This window comes from Teleopsis dalmanni, chromosome 1 (assembly GCF_002237135.1).
Source record: "Teleopsis dalmanni isolate 2A chromosome 1, ASM223713v2, whole genome shotgun sequence".
Lineage (NCBI taxonomy): Eukaryota > Metazoa > Arthropoda > Insecta > Diptera > Diopsidae > Teleopsis > Teleopsis dalmanni.
In genome coordinates, this window is record NC_051846.1 from 77,802,611 (window position 1) to 77,821,817 (window position 19,207).

General features: G+C 31.9%; 1 protein-coding gene across 7 annotated transcripts in view; it reads right to left on the bottom strand.

Moving 5' to 3' along the window:
- Window positions 1–248: 248 nt before the first annotated feature.
- LOC119686683 overlaps window positions 249–19,207 on the bottom strand; it is a 35,839-nt gene continuing 16,880 nt past the window's right edge. For 5 of the 7 annotated variants that reach the window (XM_038101110.1, XM_038101111.1, XM_038101115.1 and 2 more), the window contains 12 exons: window positions 14,047–14,241; window positions 12,984–13,169; window positions 11,303–11,545; window positions 10,264–10,545; window positions 4,689–4,931; window positions 3,635–3,916; window positions 2,326–2,514; window positions 1,225–1,362; window positions 933–1,110; window positions 794–874; window positions 633–737; window positions 249–560 (listed from right to left, as the gene is read on the bottom strand). In XM_038101110.1, coding sequence (XP_037957038.1) covers window positions 293–560; window positions 633–737; window positions 794–874; window positions 933–1,110; window positions 1,225–1,362; window positions 2,326–2,514; window positions 3,635–3,916; window positions 4,689–4,931; window positions 10,264–10,545; window positions 11,303–11,545; window positions 12,984–13,169; window positions 14,047–14,241 — 2,390 coding nt within the window. In that variant the 3' untranslated portion in view covers window positions 249–292. The remainder of the gene's footprint in view (window positions 561–632; window positions 738–793; window positions 875–932; window positions 1,111–1,224; window positions 1,363–2,325; window positions 2,515–3,634; window positions 3,917–4,688; window positions 4,932–10,263; window positions 10,546–11,302; window positions 11,546–12,983; window positions 13,170–14,046; window positions 14,242–19,207) is intronic. The other 2 variants (XM_038101112.1, XM_038101114.1) reach the window with 2 other exon arrangements.

Genomic DNA, 19,207 nt, shown 5'->3' on the forward strand with positions numbered 1-19,207 from the left:
GCTCTTATAAAAAATTTATCATTTATTTCATGATATCTGGCATATTTTGATTATCATGTGCTTTGAAGACCTGGTCCAAATGTAACGCGAATGTTAACAAATAATAATTTTAACAAATAATAAACAAAAAAAACTGACGAATAATGTCTCATATACTCTACAATAATGTAATATTTTACTATACAGAAATTATCACTTATTATTATTATTATTACTTTATTAATTAAAATTGAAATTATTACATCCTTTTATATCTAGAGTCAAAAAAAATATTTCTTATAATATACAAAAATTATTTTCTAATTTGTCGATATAAACTACACTTATAGCCTTCTTCAGGAAACGTTCTTTTAAGAAATATCCATCCGCATTTAAGGAAAACTTTACAGAGTTTGCTGTGGAGTGTCATTTCAGGTATAGGACGTTGAATGTTACTAAGTACAGGCAAACCACAAGCTAAATTTTCATTGACCTTTCGGAGGAAATTAACTGGAATACTATAATGCGCTAACGAGTAACTCATATCATCAACCTTTTTCATATCGAGAATGATGTTTCGGCTAAGGATAAAAATGAGGAATCTTATTATTATATTTCGATAAAGAAAATGAAGTCGTCCAGATATTACTTACATTTTCCATTTAAGTTCACGAGTTCTGAATTGTTTCTTTTTAGACTTTTTTAGAAATTTTTTAATTTCGGCATCGATAGCCCTTAGTTTCCTTTTTAAATACAGACTATAAAATATTGAAAATTAACGCCTCTTTATTATGATATCTAAATAATAATTTACAATAATTCGGGTAGTCTCATATCTGCACAATCGTATTTCGGCTTAAGCCATGCTGGTGGTGGAATAAATTTTGTTTTGACCCTAGAATTTATTAAAGGACGTCATCTTCTTTGTTTTATTGTTTAGTGCGTATTCTTACATATTATTAGCTTTGCATTCCTCTTCAGTCGTTGTATAACTAAAGCATGAACTTGATTCAGAATCGGAGGAGTCTTCAATTATTATTCTTTTCATCTTTTTAGCGGCTTTTGATTTTGTTTGTGTTACTTTCCGCTTATTACCCTTTTTATCACCAGTACTTTCGGATGCAGCCTCTTCTATAAGAAGAAGTTAAATATAAAATTTAAGTCTATTTCAATTTGATCTCATAACCAAAGTTGAAAGTCAATAAGAGTCAGTTAATTTTTTGGTATTTTAAGAAATATACTTACCATCAGAAACATCTGAAGTTAGTGAGATACTACTACTGCTTGAATCAACATTATCATCCGAACTTGACTGCTTATTTTCATATGACTTTTCGCTTTCAACTTCAGCATTGAGTTCCTTTGGACTACTGGCACGGTTTTCTATTCAAAATATGTTATGGTTAATTATTTAGAAACGTATGGCCCAATGTTCCCATGGGAACGTACTGGATTGATTGATTGATTGATTGATTGATTTAGAAACGTAGAAAACTTTTCTTTCGCTTTGCTAGGGGTGAAATAACACTGTGCGACAAAAATTAAATATTCCCTTCTCTTTTTTTATATATCAACGATATATTATAAATATTCTACGACATGATTAATATCATTGAAAAAGTATTGCAAGCTTTAAAGACTATTCATATGTATTTCACAATTATAGTAATGACAGGAATTTAAAAATCGTCACAAACTATAATTGTAGAAAGCTTTAGGGAAAAAATGTCAGTTCAACCACAAAGTGCAAGATGTTTCAAGCTCTTGCTGCAGAAGGTAGTGTCAAGCTATTATGTGGTACGCAGACCAGATTTATTTAAAAAATGTTTTTGAAAAATTACTACGTCCCCGAAAGATAAAAAATCTTTTGACCCCGATTTTTTCGAATACACTCTACGGATGCGTTTTATATATGTTAAGAAAATTTTAAAATTGTAAGCAATGGATATTCAAGAATGATTGTACATGCACTTTTGAGTTCCAAGTCGCAATGTTTCGAACAAAGCGAAGCTCTAGTGCAAGAACACAATACTGAAATATACTCTAACAACCCTACCAGCTGAAGTAGATTTCAAGAAGAGCTGTTGTAAGCAATCTATAAACAAATCATGATAGTTTCACACCATATATACAACTAAATGAAGTCAGAGTGACGACAACTACTACCATAACTGGTTTACTGGAGAGTAGAAGTCTTTCGACTTCACTCTTTACCTAATGTTCAATATGTAAATAAGCTTTCGGGAGAAATAATAAAGCAGTTTTAGGGAAAGGCATTTCTTTCTACAGAAGATTATGATATGAAAAAAAGAGTAATATTTAAATAATTTTAAGTTATGTTCTTACTAGTAAGTTCCTCTAGACACTCATCGTCAGAAGACGAGTCACTTTCAAATACTTTAATCCTTCCTGATTTAACATCATTCCTTAGATATGATGGTAGCGTAATTCTCCAGTGTTTTTTTTTCTTCTTTTGAGTTAATACTTTTTGTTTCTTCTGTGGAGAGGTATCATTATCACTGCAAACATTGATCTCTAATAAAGAAATAGTTATTTGTTAAGACACATTATACAATGCATACTTATGCTAAGTATAGAAAAAGCTTTTTAACTTCTAGTTGTTGAGGGCTTTCACAGTACAATGATTTAAAGAAAGATTATAATTATGTAAAAGATGGCAACGCTAGAAAAATATTGGCAATTTAAAATGGAAAGTTTTATATGCTTAATGAGTCAAAATCATAAAAGTTATACAATTAGAATTAATCAGATCGGTCCTTAATTTCCAATTACTTTCAATCTTATAATCCTCAGAATGCATCATTGTACTATTTCTTAAGCCCATCAAATTCCCAGAACACACAATTATAATTTAATTTGTAGACAAATTAATTTTTCTTATGTCGGCCGACTTTTAAGGAACGTTTAAGTTTTCGGTATTAAGCAATTAAGAAATTCAATCAAAAAGTGACCCTTAATATATTAAACATATTTGTGTTATGATACATAATATTCTAAATATTGTCAAAATGATCATTTTTACTTCACTGAACGCGCTGCCGTTCACTGATATTTAAGACTACGAAAGTGCATCCGAAAAAATTTTCCATCTTAAGTAATGGTATGGGGAGCTGTGACCGCCGATGGACGCTCGTCTCTTCATCGAGCCTGGTGGCTGGTATCAAAGTCAATGCGACTTATAATCGGAAAAATGGAAAATGTTTTTGATGTTGCTTTAGGGCCGTTAGCACGCAAACATTTTGATGGTAGACCATGGACTATTCCATCTGAGCCATATTGTGAGGTAGAGAGCAACGTGAGAACTAAAAAATATGCGAATATAGATGCTCTGAACACAGTCATTGTTCAGTAATGGAATAAAACACCGGAAGATCACATTCCTGAAGCATGTAACTAATTTTTGAACCATTTGAAAGTGATAGTCCTTCAAAACCAGACCCATCCCGCTACCATTGTTACCTGTCACACTCAAGGACAAAAACAACGATAACCCTACTTATCAAAATTAAATAATAATACCCAAAAAAAATAATCACAAAAAAAATTTAAAACAAAATTACAGTGACCTAAAGTTCAATTATTGGTATTTTTGCTGGAAGTAAGTAAAAACTAAACAAGCAAATTTAGTACTTACCAAGAAGTTGATCTAGCAATGTTGAATACTTATTATCACTTGTCTCATTTTTCTCATACTCTCCGGCATTTCTTTTGTCACAGTCACCGGCATTTCCCACATGTAATTCCTCAGCTAACTCCGGAGTATTATTTTGAATCATTTCGTTATTTCCTGAGTCAATGCCTGTTTCCAAAGATGATGGTGACTTACTTTCATCATTTGGTTTTGTCATCTTCATTAGGGTAATCATATCTTGTATTGATTGCTCATATGCAGTTAAATCAGCATAAACACGATGTTCTTTAAAAAGCATAGTTTTTAATAAATTTAGTCTAAGAATGTATTGAACAAAATCTTATAAAAAATTATAATATAGAATGTAGTACATAAAATATGATACTTTCCTATAATGTCTTAAATTAAACAGATTACCTGTAACTTATATCTGTACTTAAGGTTGCTCCCTTTTACTTAATTTTTCCTAACCACTATTCCAAACCCAAGTTATTTTTATCAGATTGAAAACTCTATAATCCGGTCGAGTAATATAGATCTAAAATCTGCTTTAGTTTTTCGTTTAGTTTAGTTTTTTCTAAAATCTGCCAAAGCGCTTTAAAGATTTTTTCCAAATAGGAAGGTCTTACGCGTTAATAGAGCTCGAATATCAACTTTCCTAAATGAAGCGCTTCATACTTCTTTCAAAACTTTATCCACTTAATAGGTCTCTATTTGTAGAATAATGGTAAAATTTAATGTGACGACAAAACTCATTTTGAGGAACATATTTTTTATTACTATTAAAAGGAACTTTCGGATCGTCTTCTTTTTATATGCAAATACCAAAATGGCTTTCGGACATTTCAGATAGTTTTACTGTAAGTGATCTATATAACTCTATATGCAATATAAATGGTGCATATTAAGTAGAACTATGTTGAATTCCATACTAACACTAAATTTCTTTAGATGCTTGTGATAATAACCATTCAATAATGCCACTTAACTTCAAAGTTAAAGTGTTATATGCAATACTAAACACAATATTTAAGTTATTTAATATACTCGTACTTACCAGTGTGTTTCTGTGGAGACTTTTGAAATTTGTTATCACATGAATCATATATATAGTTCTCATTAGCTACATCAACTAAATCCTTCACAGAGTCAATTTTATATTCTCTAATGTTTTCTGATTTAATGTCCGCATCCAGATATGGTGGTAACTTATTTCCGAATGGTTCTGTTGTTATCTGTTCAGTATCTACTTTTTCTTCCTTCTGTTGATCAGAATTATTATCACGGCAAACATTGCTTTCTACATAAGAATACATTCGTTAAAATACATTATATATGCTAAAATATATATAATACATAATACAAAACTAGATGCAATTATTACTTTAGCATTTGATACTATTCTGCGAGAACCAAGCGTGATAAATTTCGCTGGTTTCATAATTTCTTTATAGCAGCTTTTATCCCATGTTAGTTAAAAGATGCCACATATTTCAAATTAAATTATGTCACAATATTTTTCGGATTATATGTATATAAATCCAATTCTAAACTGACTGATCGACTTGTTAAGTAATTGACATATTCTAATTTAGTTAAAAATGATTAATAATGTAATGTAAGTAATGGATATATTTTGGAAGATCATGTTCTCAGAAACAAAGTTAAAATTGAAAGGAATGAAATAAATCATAGGTAACTGGACAATCCGAATACGTGAATGTACATTTCAAGCAGCCCGTAAGAGAAAAAAATTTATGGTCATATTATAAACACGCTCATCGATCACAGTGATCTAGATGACATCTAGAACAAAGGATAATAAACATTTACATCACAAAAACGATACCACTCAATTTAAAAGTTAAAATGAAATAAATAATATAACAAACAAATTATTATTAATGCAACGTTCTCTTTCTTACCATCAAGAGCCTCTGAAGATTCTGACTCCGAAGAGTCACTTTCAAAATATTTAATGATTCCCGTTTCAATATCCATATGCAGATATGTAGGAAATTTATTAACCAGGATTCTGTTGTTTTTTAGTTTAGTAATCACTTTTCGTTCCTTCTGTTGATGGGTGGTGTTATCACGAAAAACATTATACACTTTATAAACATTATAAACATTACAAACATCTATAAACAAATACAGTCATTCGTTAAGGTATCTCAAAGATATTGCTCGAACATTACACTGATATTTAAGTGATATGTTGTATATATAACATACATATATACAATATATATCATGAAAACACAGAGTTACACAGAAGAGCAAAAGATCTAACTTTACATAGGGGGGAATGAAAAAAATTAATAAAGTTCTTTAATTCACTAGGGGTTGCTATACAAAAATTCCAGAATTAATGTCGGTTGAGCAGTCATGAATTGATTATTGTGTTATAAAAGGTTTGTTCTTAAATATTGTACAGAAATCTAGCCGAATCATCTACCCGTAGAACTAACACTTAAATCAAATCAAATACACAACTTCCAAAATATAAATCTACTCTCAAAGCTTACCTAAATTAAAGGAGAATACAATATTTGAATCTATATCAGAATACCCCTCATCATATCATCACCTCATCTGATGAAGTGATGACTGTAACCATCATAAAAGCAGTAGAAAGCAGCGAGTCCTTTTCAACATGGTGCAACGAAATGAAAATGGAATATATGTTCTGTTTGATAAGAAGTCTAAATTGCAAGGTAAAACTGCTTTAGTTACCTGAATAAAACAAGAAAGAGGACTGAATTCAGACTGAAATGAATATAATATAGCCAACATCATCTAACAAAATATTCCGAAAGCTTTTGGAACAATGTAAGTAGGGTAAATTTCATAAACTTTAGTAAATGGATGCAATTTTAAGCTGTTTAGAAAACCTCCTTTAAAAGCGGTGATCCGCATGATATAAAAAACTATATTTTTATTAAATTTGATAGAAAAAGTATTTACAGGCGTGTAACATCCACAACAACAGAATTAAGTCGTCGATAAAAAAGTATTAAGGAAATACCAAGCAGGGTTCAGGCGAGTATATTCGACTAGAGATAATGTTCTTATTATGATAAATATATCAAAAGAATATTTGAAAATAAAAAAATTATTGTATATACTTTTTGTTCATTTTGATATTATCTTTAAATTTAATCTGGACGACAGCAGAGCTTTCGCAGACGACACGTGCTTGATCTACTCGGATCGGGATGCCATAAATGTAAGCAACACTTTACAGGGAAATATAGACCTTATGGTGGAATACTTCCAAAAATGGAAGATTAAAATTAATAATGACAAAACGAAGGCTATATTTATAACTCGAAAAAGAAGACAGCATCCTCCAAGGGTGAGCGTTTGCGACACGGAGATACAGTGGGAGGATAACATAAAATATCTGGGGGTCACTTTTGACAAATGGTTCAATTGGCTTAAACATTTGAAATACAAACGGAATAGCTGCTCTAAGATTCTAAATTTATTAAAGCCGCTATTTAATAATTATCACTTCAACATTAAAAACAGTAAGTTACTTTATACGCAAGTAATTAGACCTGCACTAATGTACGGATGTGTTACATATAGCAAAGCCTCAAACACTACCTTAAAGCAATTATAGGTAGCTCAAAACCTGGCTTTAAGAAAACTGTTTAACATAGAGATCTTAGGATTGACTCAGTGAAAAAAATATATCAGAGACAGAGCTCTAAAATTATTCACTAAAGTTGATACTCTAATTAACCCCGCCCTAACAATCCTCAAGTTCACTTCTGGACTCTCAGGAAGATATGCTGATTTAAGGTCCGTCATCAACTAAAAGACAAATAAATGATATGATTTTTTTTTTAGCCTAGTTAAAGCCTAGTGTTGGGGTGAGATAAGCCCCCCAGCCATTATAAAGTAAAAGTGCGTAATAACACTAACTCAAGAAGAAGAATCAAGAATTTTGTACATTTTTAGACTGCAGTCGACTTTGTTCACAGAGAAAACATATTTTATAACTTAAGTAATTCTGGAGTAACTTAAAAATTCTAAAAATACATCGGCAGCTGTATGAGATGAAAACAGCCTTTTCAACTAGTTTTTAAAGAGCTCTGAAGTAAAACAGATTTGTCCGTTGGGTTCGTTATTCAACCATCTTCCCAAAGACATCTCAATAAATGGAATAATAATAAATAAATGTATTAAAATACTTAACATAGGTATCCCGATGATATAGTGCTTATGACTGACATACCTATAACAATACAAACTATGATTAATGAATTTTATGCCTTTATGTCTATAAAATTAAAACTTAAAATAATTACTTCTAAATCGGAAATTATGATATTCAAGAAGAATTCCAGGAGCTTGAAAAAAGAGGAAACATGTGACATAAATTGAGAAACATTAGAAGTAGTATAGGAATACAAATATTTAGGAGCTTGATTCAAATATAATGGTAAATCCAATGAAGATTTCAGTAAAAAGCTCATTGAAGTACAAAAAGCACTACAAGTTATTCTAGTATTAAATGAAGTTGCACCCTCGGTAAAGTTTCTGATGTTTCAGGTGTCTTTGAGATTAGCTCTCTTTTATGCAGATCAAGTATGAAGAATTGCCAAATTGAACATAGCGGAAATGCTACAAAGATACTTCATAAAAAAATCTTCAAGTTGCCTCAAAACACGCGTACATAGTTACTTAGAAACAACACTTAGACACAAGACTTTCAGGTTTCTATATGGAAACTCTTAACTACATTACAAATGTACAAATCACGTCATAGTTTTGAGTGATAACATACTCTTTAAACTATTGGCTTGTTAGCTCCTAAATATATAGACAGATTTTTAGTAAATACACATGCAAGTGAGTTGTTTCCCGAAAATAGAGAAGTTTGGAGTTCTTGGTGCTCGGCGCTTGGTACTCGGCGCTTGGTACTTGGCGCTTGGTACTTGGCGCTTGGTACTTGGCGCTTAATAGTTGACACTTTATTGAGCTATAAATTCTATACAAAATACACTCTCACAAAAGAAAAAATATTAAAAGCATTATATGGTCAACAACAAACCATATCGTATAGTTCAAGCACATGTGGATACACTAACTGTTTAGTATAATTTTTTTGGAGACCCAAAAACATCTCTTCTGTGGATTTCGTCATGTTATAAATTATTTTCGTTAGGAGTTTATTAGAAGCAACTCCAGTTTGTTTATTTACTTCCAATCGTTAGTTAAGCTTTTAAAATAACAGCATACTATAAATCGAAGAATTGTCAAAATTTCAAGAATTTCAATCAGTTCGTTATTGAAACTATAGGGCTTAAGTATAACTAAAAAGAATTTTAAAGAATGTAATAAACTTGTGTGGCAACATCGGTTTCGTATGTAAAATTTGAAAATTTATGCAATTGAACCTCTAATCTCAAAATAGTTGCTAAGCAACACCCAATCTCTATCAGCTTCTGAAATAAGATAAACCTTTTAAATAGATGCATTGTATTTGGTGAAATGACAGAAACAACACTGAATTAGTTCCAGAAGTGTCAGAATACTGCGATTATGTAAATGAAGTACTTAAGTAAAGTAAAGTTAATGTCCTCTGGTATGTCAGATATAATGATATTCGCTAAGAATTGAAAACAAAATCCATAAAAAGATATATAAAGGATAAAGCTATGAAGCAAAGCTAGCTTAAAATAGATTGTAGCATAGTAACCCATCATAGGACTTACTGAAGACCCAAAGATGCTAAGGGCCTTTTTAAAGATAGAAAATATGAGCACTTACAAAACCTTATCGTATGAAACTTAAAAGAACAATAACATAAAGTAATACTAAAGAAACTACTGCGGCGTTAGTGATACTCGAGATAACGAAGTAAAAGTGCTAAATGACACAGAACATCTGAACTCAGCCTCTGATACTGTAATGCATTGTATTAAGCTGCTCCTATTATCTATTTTTGTAACTGCGGCTTCGCGATTCCAGTTATAGAGTCCATAAGTAACTTGCCAATTGCACTTCCGTAATAAACCTACCCCTTGACTCCTTCGTTAATTATTATCCTTACTTTCAGACTTATGGTAAATTAACTAAGTTTCCTAAGCATTAGGCTTATTTACACATTTATTTTAGACTGAGATTACCAGAAGTATTACCTTTGAGGTCAATATGGTAAATTATGGTAAATTAACTAAGTTTCCTAAGCATTAGGCTTATTTACATATTTATTTTAGACTGAGATTACCAGAAGTATTACCTTTGAGGTCAATAGCTGGAATCTTAATTATTCATTCTTAATATGTAGTTCTAGTGGGTTATAGTCTCACACTGTGGTTTTTAATGCCTTCAACAGAAGAACACAAAACAGACATTAGTCTCTTTCCATTAATTAGCACGTCTTAATTGCATTTCCTCTGCAAACTTGTGTGTCTTAAACCAGAACTACGTTAAATAATATTTGTAATGGGTGGAGACACATCTATATTATGTATTGGGATTAAGCTGCTAGGTTTATTGACGTTTTCGCATGTGTATTATAATATAAATACATTATTCAAAAACAATGAACTGACGTTCAATTATTGGTATTTTTGGTGGAAATAAGTAAAAACTAAACCAAAATTAGTACTTACTAAGAAATTGATCTGGCAAAGTTAAATAACTATTATCACTTGTCTCATTTTTCTCATACTCTCCGGCATTTCTTTTGTCACAGTCACCGGCATTTCCCACATGTAATTCCTCAGCTAACTCCGGAGTATTATTTTGAATCATTTCGTTATTTCCTGAGTCAATGCCTGTTTCCAAAGATGATGGTGACTTACTTTCATCATTTGGTTTTGTCATCTTCATTAGGGTAATCATATCTTGTATTGATTGCTCATATGCTGGTAAACCAGCATAATCATGTTGTTCTATGAAAAACATTGTTTTTAGTTAATTTACTCTAAGAATTCATTCAACAAAATTTTGTTTTAATATAGAATGTAGTACATAAAATATGATAGTTTCATTTAATGCCTTAAATTGAACAGATTGTCTGTAAGTTATGACTGCACTTAAGATCGCTCCCTTTCACATACTCTTTCCTAACCACTATTCCAAACCCAAGTTTTTCTTATCAGATAGAAAACTCTATAATCCGGTCGAGTAATATAGATGTATATTTTAATCAAATCGTTAAGTTCTACCTAAAATCTGCCAAAGCGCTTTAAAGATTTTTTCCAAATAGGAAGGACTTACGCGTCAATAGTGCTCGAATATCAACTTTCCTCAATCAAGCGCTTTATACTTCTTTCAAAAACTGTTTTCACTTATGAAGTCCTTATTAGTAGAATAATAGTAAAATTTGATGTGACGACAAAACTCATTTTCAGGAACATATTTTTTATTACTATTAAAAGGACCTTTCGGATCGTCTTCTTTTTATATGTAAATACCAAAATGGCTTTCGGACATTTCAGATAATTTTACTGTAAGTGATCTATATAACTCTATATGCAATATACATGGTGCATATTAAGTGGAACTATGTTGAATTCCATACTAACACTAAATTTCTTTAGATGCTTGTGATAATAACCATTCAATAATGCCACTTAACTTCAAAGTTAAAGTGTTTTATGCAATACTAAACACAATATTTAAGTTATTTAATATACTCGTACTTACCACTGTGTTTCTGTGGAGACTTTTGAAATTTGTTATCACATGAATCATGTATATAGTTCTCATTAGCTACATCAACTAAATCCTTCACAGAGTCAATTTTATATTCTCTAATGTTTTCTGATTTAATGTCCGTATCCAGATATGGTGGTGACTTATATCCGAACGGTTCTGTTGTTATCTGTTCAGTATCTACTTTTTCTTCCTTCTGTTGATCAGTATTATTATCACGGCAAATATTGCTTTCTACATAAAAATACATTTGTACGTTAAAATTCATTATATATGCTAAAATATATATAATACATAATACAAAACTAGATGCAATTATTACTTTAGCATTTGATACTATTCTGCGAGAACCAAGCGTGATAAATTTCGCTGGTTTCATAATTTCTTTATAGCAGCTTTTATCCCATGTTAGTTAAAAGATGCCACATATTTCAAGTTAAATCATGTCACAATATTTTTCGGACTATATGTATATAAATCCAATTCTAAACTGACTGATCGACTTGTTAAGTAATTGACATATTCTAATTTCTTAAATTAATCGGAGCATAGGATATATTTTGGAACATCATGTTCTCAGAATCAAAAATAAATTTAGAATAAACGAAACAAATCGTAGGTTAATGGACAATCCGAATGCAAAAATGTATATTTCAATCATTTTAAATAAATTTATATATTTGTATATTTATGTATAAATATTTGCAGTTCTATTACCGAAAAACGCAAACTTAAACGGAAGTGACCAATGACCAGATCTCCTGGGGATAAGTCCCTGCTCAGGAGTCTGTAAAAGGTTGACTTAAAGGATAAAACATCTTAAAACGACTCCTTCAAAACATTTCTAGACAATTTTTAATTTCTCCTGCAAAAAGATTTCACACACTCGCTTGGGCAAAAAGCAATTAGCAGAAAACAAAAATTTTTTCGGAATGTCTTAGAAATACTTTCACAATAGAAAATGCCAGCGAAGTAACCATACCTCTGGCTTCTGCTCAGGAAATATAAGATTTCATTAAGTTTTTAAAACCCAAAAAAACTGGATTTGAACAGTGTTATTTACGCAAAATAAACTTCTGGTTTACATTGAAATCTTAAAGCTTGAATGGACATACGGTATACAGTTATAGAAATACATCAATAAGAGTAATATTATGATAATACAACATTTCCAAAACATAGTCCTGAGAAATTTTAAAAATGCACCCTGGTACATTCATGATACAGACCTACATCGTGACCTAATAATAAAACCTCTCAAGGACGTCATAAAAACGAATGCTGTTCTTCACGGTTCGAAAATCACGTGACATGAAAATGCAGATATTTTGCAATTAGTCAACGCACTAACTCAGTACCAAGATTAAAACGTATAATACCCTTGGACCTCAATAAGTAATAAAACGTTAGTATAAATATTTATAATTTATCAAACTAAAAATGCTTGTTAGTCTTAAGTATATTTACTAGTTGCATTCAATGATTACAGTAAGCTAAATGCAATATGGAACAAAGAATAATGACAGTTGTAGAATTTAATAAACAAGTGTACATTGATGAGCAACACATCGAATCACACATTTACGTCACAAAAAGGATACCATATTACATCACAAAACCGATATATAATATAACAAATAAATTATTACGTTCTCAACGTTCTCTTTCTTACCATCAAGAGCCTCTGAAGATTCTGACTCCGAAGAGTCACTTTCAAATTCCTTAATGTGTCCCGATTTAATAAGCCTGTCCAAAAATGGTGATAACTTACTTCCGAATGGTTCTGTTGTTATCTGTTCAGTATCTGCTTTTTGTTTTTTCCGTTGATTAGTAGTTTTCTTACGGCGAAGATTGTTTTCTATAAACAGATATAGTTATTCGGTAAAATACACTACATTCACTAAAATATATAAAATATATTAAACAAAATTGTGATACCTATGATATACTATTTTAGGTTATTAATGGGATGCCAACTTTTGTTTCCTTTACGGTACTATCAGTTCATATCTGTGGTTTCGTTTTTCAAACAGAACAGTATTTATGTCTGTTGAGTAGTATGGACGTCTACGAACTAACAGTGGACATACACCATTTAGTTACGAATGTTTTAAGATGAGGGGTGGATTTGATTGAAATATTTAAATCATTCATGCTAGGGTCTTTTTTAACGCCTTACCAACTCAGTCAATGACTAAGTTGAGACGCTCCTCTTAAACAATGTGTAAATTACACAATATATATACTTATAACAATAAATATTTGAAGCTCTAATATGAAATTATTAAATTGTATATCTGCTAGCTTATCCAGGAATGTTATTCCAGAACACGCTTACTACTGCAGCAATTGATACTATTTCACAATTCTGATTTCACAATTCTCCCTCAGCAACTTAGATTCTATCTTAGTTAACAGATGCCACATATTTCAGATTAAATCAAGTCACAATTACTTGTGGATTATATGTATACAAAAGCAATTCAAAACTGATTTTTGGATTTATGAAGTAACATATCCTAATTTATTTATCCTAAAATGATAGATTGAATATTTGTATATAGAATATATATTATAATATAAAACAAATTATTCAAAAACAAAGAACTAAAGACCAATTATTGGTATTTTTGGTGGAAGTAAATAAAAACCAAACCAAAATTAGTACTTACTAAGAAATTGATCTGGCAAAGTTAAATAACTATTATCACTTGTCTCAGTTTTCTCATACTCACCGGCATTTCCCACATGTAATTTCCCAGCTAACTCCGGAGCCTTATTTTGAATCATTTCGTTATTTCCTGAATCAATGCCTGTTTCCAGAGATGATGGTGACTTACTTTCATCATTTGGTTTTGTCATCTTCATTAGAGTAATCATATCTTGTATTGATTGCTCATATGCTGGTAAACCAGCATAATCATGTTGTTCTATGAAAAACATTGTTTTTAGTTAATTTACTCTAAGAATTCATTCAACAAAATTTTGTTTTAATATTGAATGTAGTACATAAAATATGATAGTTTCCTAAAATGTCTTAAATTAAACAGATTACCTGTAACTTAGGTCTGTCCTAAGACGACAAAACTCATTTTGAGGAACAGAAATATTTTTATTAATAATGGAATTTTTGACCAGTCCGTTTTATTGTTTTAGTTAGAATTTTCTTTAGGCTACTCTGGTCTTATTATTAGGATGCAAATAAAATTCAATAAATTGAATTTTATTTGCATCCTAATAATAAGACCAGAGTAGCCTAAAGAAAATTCTAACTAAAGAAATATTTTTTATTACTATTAAAAAGAACTTTCGGATCGTCTTCTTTTTATATGCAAATACCAAAATGGCTTTCGGACATTTCAGATAGTTTTACTGTAAGTGATCTATATAACACTGTATGTAATATACGTGATGCATATTAAGTAGAAGTAAAATTCTCTAAAAACATACTCAATCGAAGAAAAATACTCACGTAAAAGAAAACCCATTAAGCAATTCTCTTGAAAACTCTTCAGTACAAAAAATCAAAGTTCAAAAAGAAAGTCAGAAAAGAACTCGTTCAAGTCCCGAAATTCGCCGTTCAAAAAATGATGAACAAACTAAAAAACAAGCTAAATTAGATAGTTACTGGCTAGACAATTCAAACCGTTCTGTAAATAGATTTTCAGTACTAGAAATAGATGAAGAAGAAGCTGAAGAAGTGATGCAAGGCACTAAACAGCAGCCCAAACCTCCACCAATATTCGTAGATACGGTGAACAACATAAATCCTCTCATAAAAACAACGAAACAACGAAAAAATAAAAATCCAAGATAGTAAAATAACTCGAATCGAAAAAAACTGAGTTTTATACCTACAAGCCTAAAGATGAATTTTAAAGCTATTTTGAGAAACATGCATTTGTCTGTCAACACCGAGGACATTAAAACAGCTCTGGCGGATATGGGCCATAAAGCTCTAAACGTGTTCAATATGAAACACAGAGAATCGAAAAAACCACTTCCTCTCTTCATTGTAGAACTTGAGCCTCATCAAAATAACAAGGAAATCTACAGCATAAAGAATTTGATGCATAGTCGTGTCACGTTTAAGGCTCCTCGTCCTAAACGGAACATTCCACAGTGTAGTAACTGCCAAGACTATGGCCACACGAAAAGTTATTGTCGAAGACATCCGAGGTCCATCAAATGTGCAAAAAATCATTCTTCGTTTCAATGTCCAATCCAGGGAAGAAGTACTGAAGTCAAATATGTCTTATGTGCAGGAAACCATCCTACAAATTATAAAGGTTGTTCAATTTATAAGCAGATACAAACAGCGAAATTTCCAACACTAAGACCCAAACCAACATCAACTACAAACAAGGAAATTGACGAAGGAAAAGACAAAGCTTCTATCTCAAGGTCTCCCAAAAGAAGTTATGCTAGCGTACTAGTGGAACAATCACCTGAATCTATTACTATTCCAAAATCTCCGGATACAATGAGCGAAGTTCAAATAGTAGTAAATCAATTGTTAGAACAAATCAGTACGTTGATGAATGTTCTTGTCACGCTGACAACTAAATTATGTCCGACAACGAATTAAATATAGTCCTCTGGAATGCGAATGGGCTGTCAAAACACGGTTTAGAGCTACAAGCATTCTTAAAAGATCAAAAAGTAGACATCATGCTAATATCTGAAACATGCTTCACTTCAAAACATTATTTCAAAGTACCAGGCTATGACTTTTACCACACTATGCATCCCGATGGAACTACTCATGGTGGAAGTGACATTTTAGCTAAAACAAGCATATTTCACTTTGAATTGCAACAACACTCCACTGAAGAGATACAAGCAACCAGCATTTTAGCAAAGGCTTGGTGTGGCCCAATCACAATAGCATCAGTATATTCTCCACCAAAACACGAAACTAAGAGGGCAACATATATAAAATTCTTTAGAACTCTAGGTAACAGATTTATTGCGGGGGGAGATTTTAATGCTAAACATGTTGAATGGGTCTCTTGGCTTTCAACACCCAAAGGACGACAGATGCTAGCGGCTATAAGAAGCGAACATTTTTAAACTATCTCGTCTGGAGAACCAACTTATTGGCCCACGGATCTCAAAAAAATATCAGACTTGTTAGACTTCTGTGTTACTAAAGGAGTGCAACAAAATGACACATCCTGTAAATCAAGCTTTGATCTTTCATCAGATCACTCGCCAGTTTTATTACAAATAAAATCGAATATACAACTTAAAGCTCAAAAATTGTATCTGGACAACAAATTAACCAACTGTGATGCCTTTAGGCATACACTTAAGTCATTTCTTGATGTAAAAATGACGCTTAAAACAGACGAAGAAATTGCGCTTGCAACCGAACATCTTATAAGGAGTATCCAACAATCAGCCTTAAGATCCACGTCTCCAAACATGCAAAAATTCGCTACACCATTATGGAGTACGACTCAAGAACTTATTAGAGTCAAACGAGCAGCGAGAAGGCGCTGGCAACAAACCAAATCCCCAAAAGTTAAAAAACTTTTCAATGTGCTGATCAAAAAACTAAAAGAACATCTGCAAACAACCAGAAATTTGGAAATACAAAGAAATCTTCAACGACTAGACGCAACTGCTTCCACCAACTACTCTCTCTGGCGAGCAATCAAGAAACAGACATCAACGCACAATGCACCAGTAAAAAACGAAATTGGGCAATGGGCCCGAACAGATATAGAAAAATGCAAAGTATTTACGGACCATCTGTCTACAGTTTTTATTCCAAACATTAATGAAGCCCCGAATAGTATAACTGAAGAGATTAGAGAGATTACGAAAATTCTCGATTTTCGACATAAAATTTGAAATTAGAAAACTAAAAATTAATAAAGCACCCGGCTATGATCTAATTACTTCAAAAATATTAAAGGAGTTACCGGATCAAGCAATAGTTCTACAGTGAAATATTTTTAATTCTATCGTGACAAAAGGCTTTATCCCTCCTGAATTCAAGGTGGCTCAAATTAGCATGGTACTTAAACCTGGAAAAACGGTTAAAAATGTTAAGTCATATAGACCAATTAGTCTTCTACCGGTTATGTCCAAGTTGTTGGAAAATTCATTCCTTACCAGATTAATGTCCATTGTCAATAGAAGGAGACTAATTCCAGAACATCAATTTGGTTTTAGAAAAAAGCACAGTACAATAGAGTAAGTACACAGAGTGGTTAATGTTATACACACAGCATTTGACACACAGGGAGTTCTGCACATCAGCATTTTTGGACATATCCCAGGCATTTGATAAAGTTTGGAATAACGGTCTATTGTTTTAGCTTAAAAAGATGCTCCCAACTAATTACTACATTTTCTTAAAATCCTACATCGAATCACGATATTTCTTTGTACATAAAACAGGGGGAAGAAATTTCAACTTTGCAGCCAATTCAGGCTGGAGTGCCACAAGGAAGTGTCTTGGGACTTGTGTTATACTTACTCTTCACTAACGACTTGCCTACCACCATTGGTACTGACATTGGAACTTTTGCTGATGATACTCTGATAATTGCTACAGACAAAAATCACCAGTTAGCATCCAACAAACTTCAGCGAGCGCTAGATAACATTTCCTTGTGGCTTAAAACCTGGAGAATAAAAGCAAATGAGTCTAAGTCTTCACAAATAAGCTTTACACTGAAAAGTAAAAATTGTCCACCGGTACGCCATAGGGCCATGTTATGCAGAGTGTCTCGGGCACGGCATGAGTACAATTGTTGTTGTTTTCAATGCAAATTTTAAATTTGAGAATGGCACTAAGGCAAAACAGTGTTGTTTAGTAATAAATTTTAAAATTTGCGTCTTTTAGGAGCAAATTACTACAATTCTAGTACGTTTTGGAGAAAAAATGGCAGTAAGCAACACAGCATTTTTTTTATAAATCGCTAATAATATAATTATTACACTTTCCGATTTAAAAAAAACGCGTAAGAACTGTTAACAATTATTATAAGATAATATAATAATAAATTAACATTATTACAGCCTCTATGAGTTTTTTCATGCGAGTTATTTTTGGTGGCAAATTGAAAGTGAGCTTATCTAAATTTCCTTTTAAATTTAGGCACAACCAAGAAGTATCAAGAAGTAGTTAAAATACAAAATTGGCAATACTGATGTGACCACTCTACATAATATGCATTTTCGGCATAGCCCGAAAGAGCGAATTTTGCCGTGCCCGAGACACTCTGCATAACATGGCCCTTAATGATGTGTTAATCCTTCAATCTACCCAAGCGAAATATTTAGAAATACACTTTGACACGAAACTAACTTGGAAGCACCATATTTTTACAAAAAGAAAAGCACTTGGCTTCAGACTGCGGGACTCTACTGGATACTGAACAAAAGTTCAAAGCTCTCAGTCGAAAATAAAGTTCTTATCTACAAAACTATACTGAAACCAATCTGGACATATGGCATTGAACTCTGAGGAACTGCTGCATCTTCAAATATTGAGATTATCCAACGTTGTCAATCAAAAGCCCTTAGATTAATCTTAAATGCTCCTAGATATATATCAAATGAATGTATACATCGTGATCTCAACATTCCCGTAGTTAAGGATGTTATAAAAAGTCAAGCTAGTATACACAAAAAACGTATGTTACATCATCCCAACCACTTTATGAGCAGAATGATAGCAGAAGGAAGAACGTTCACACGCCTCCGCAAACAAACGCCACTGGAACTTTAATGTGTCCGACTCCAACAGACGGCTGCACTACTGAGCACAGTCCTTTCAAGCTAAGAAACATTTTAAGTATTTAGTCACTTTCAAATATTGTTTATCCTTCTCGGGGATTGCCACCTTGACGTGGTGAGGAGGCTCAGTAGTTACGATGA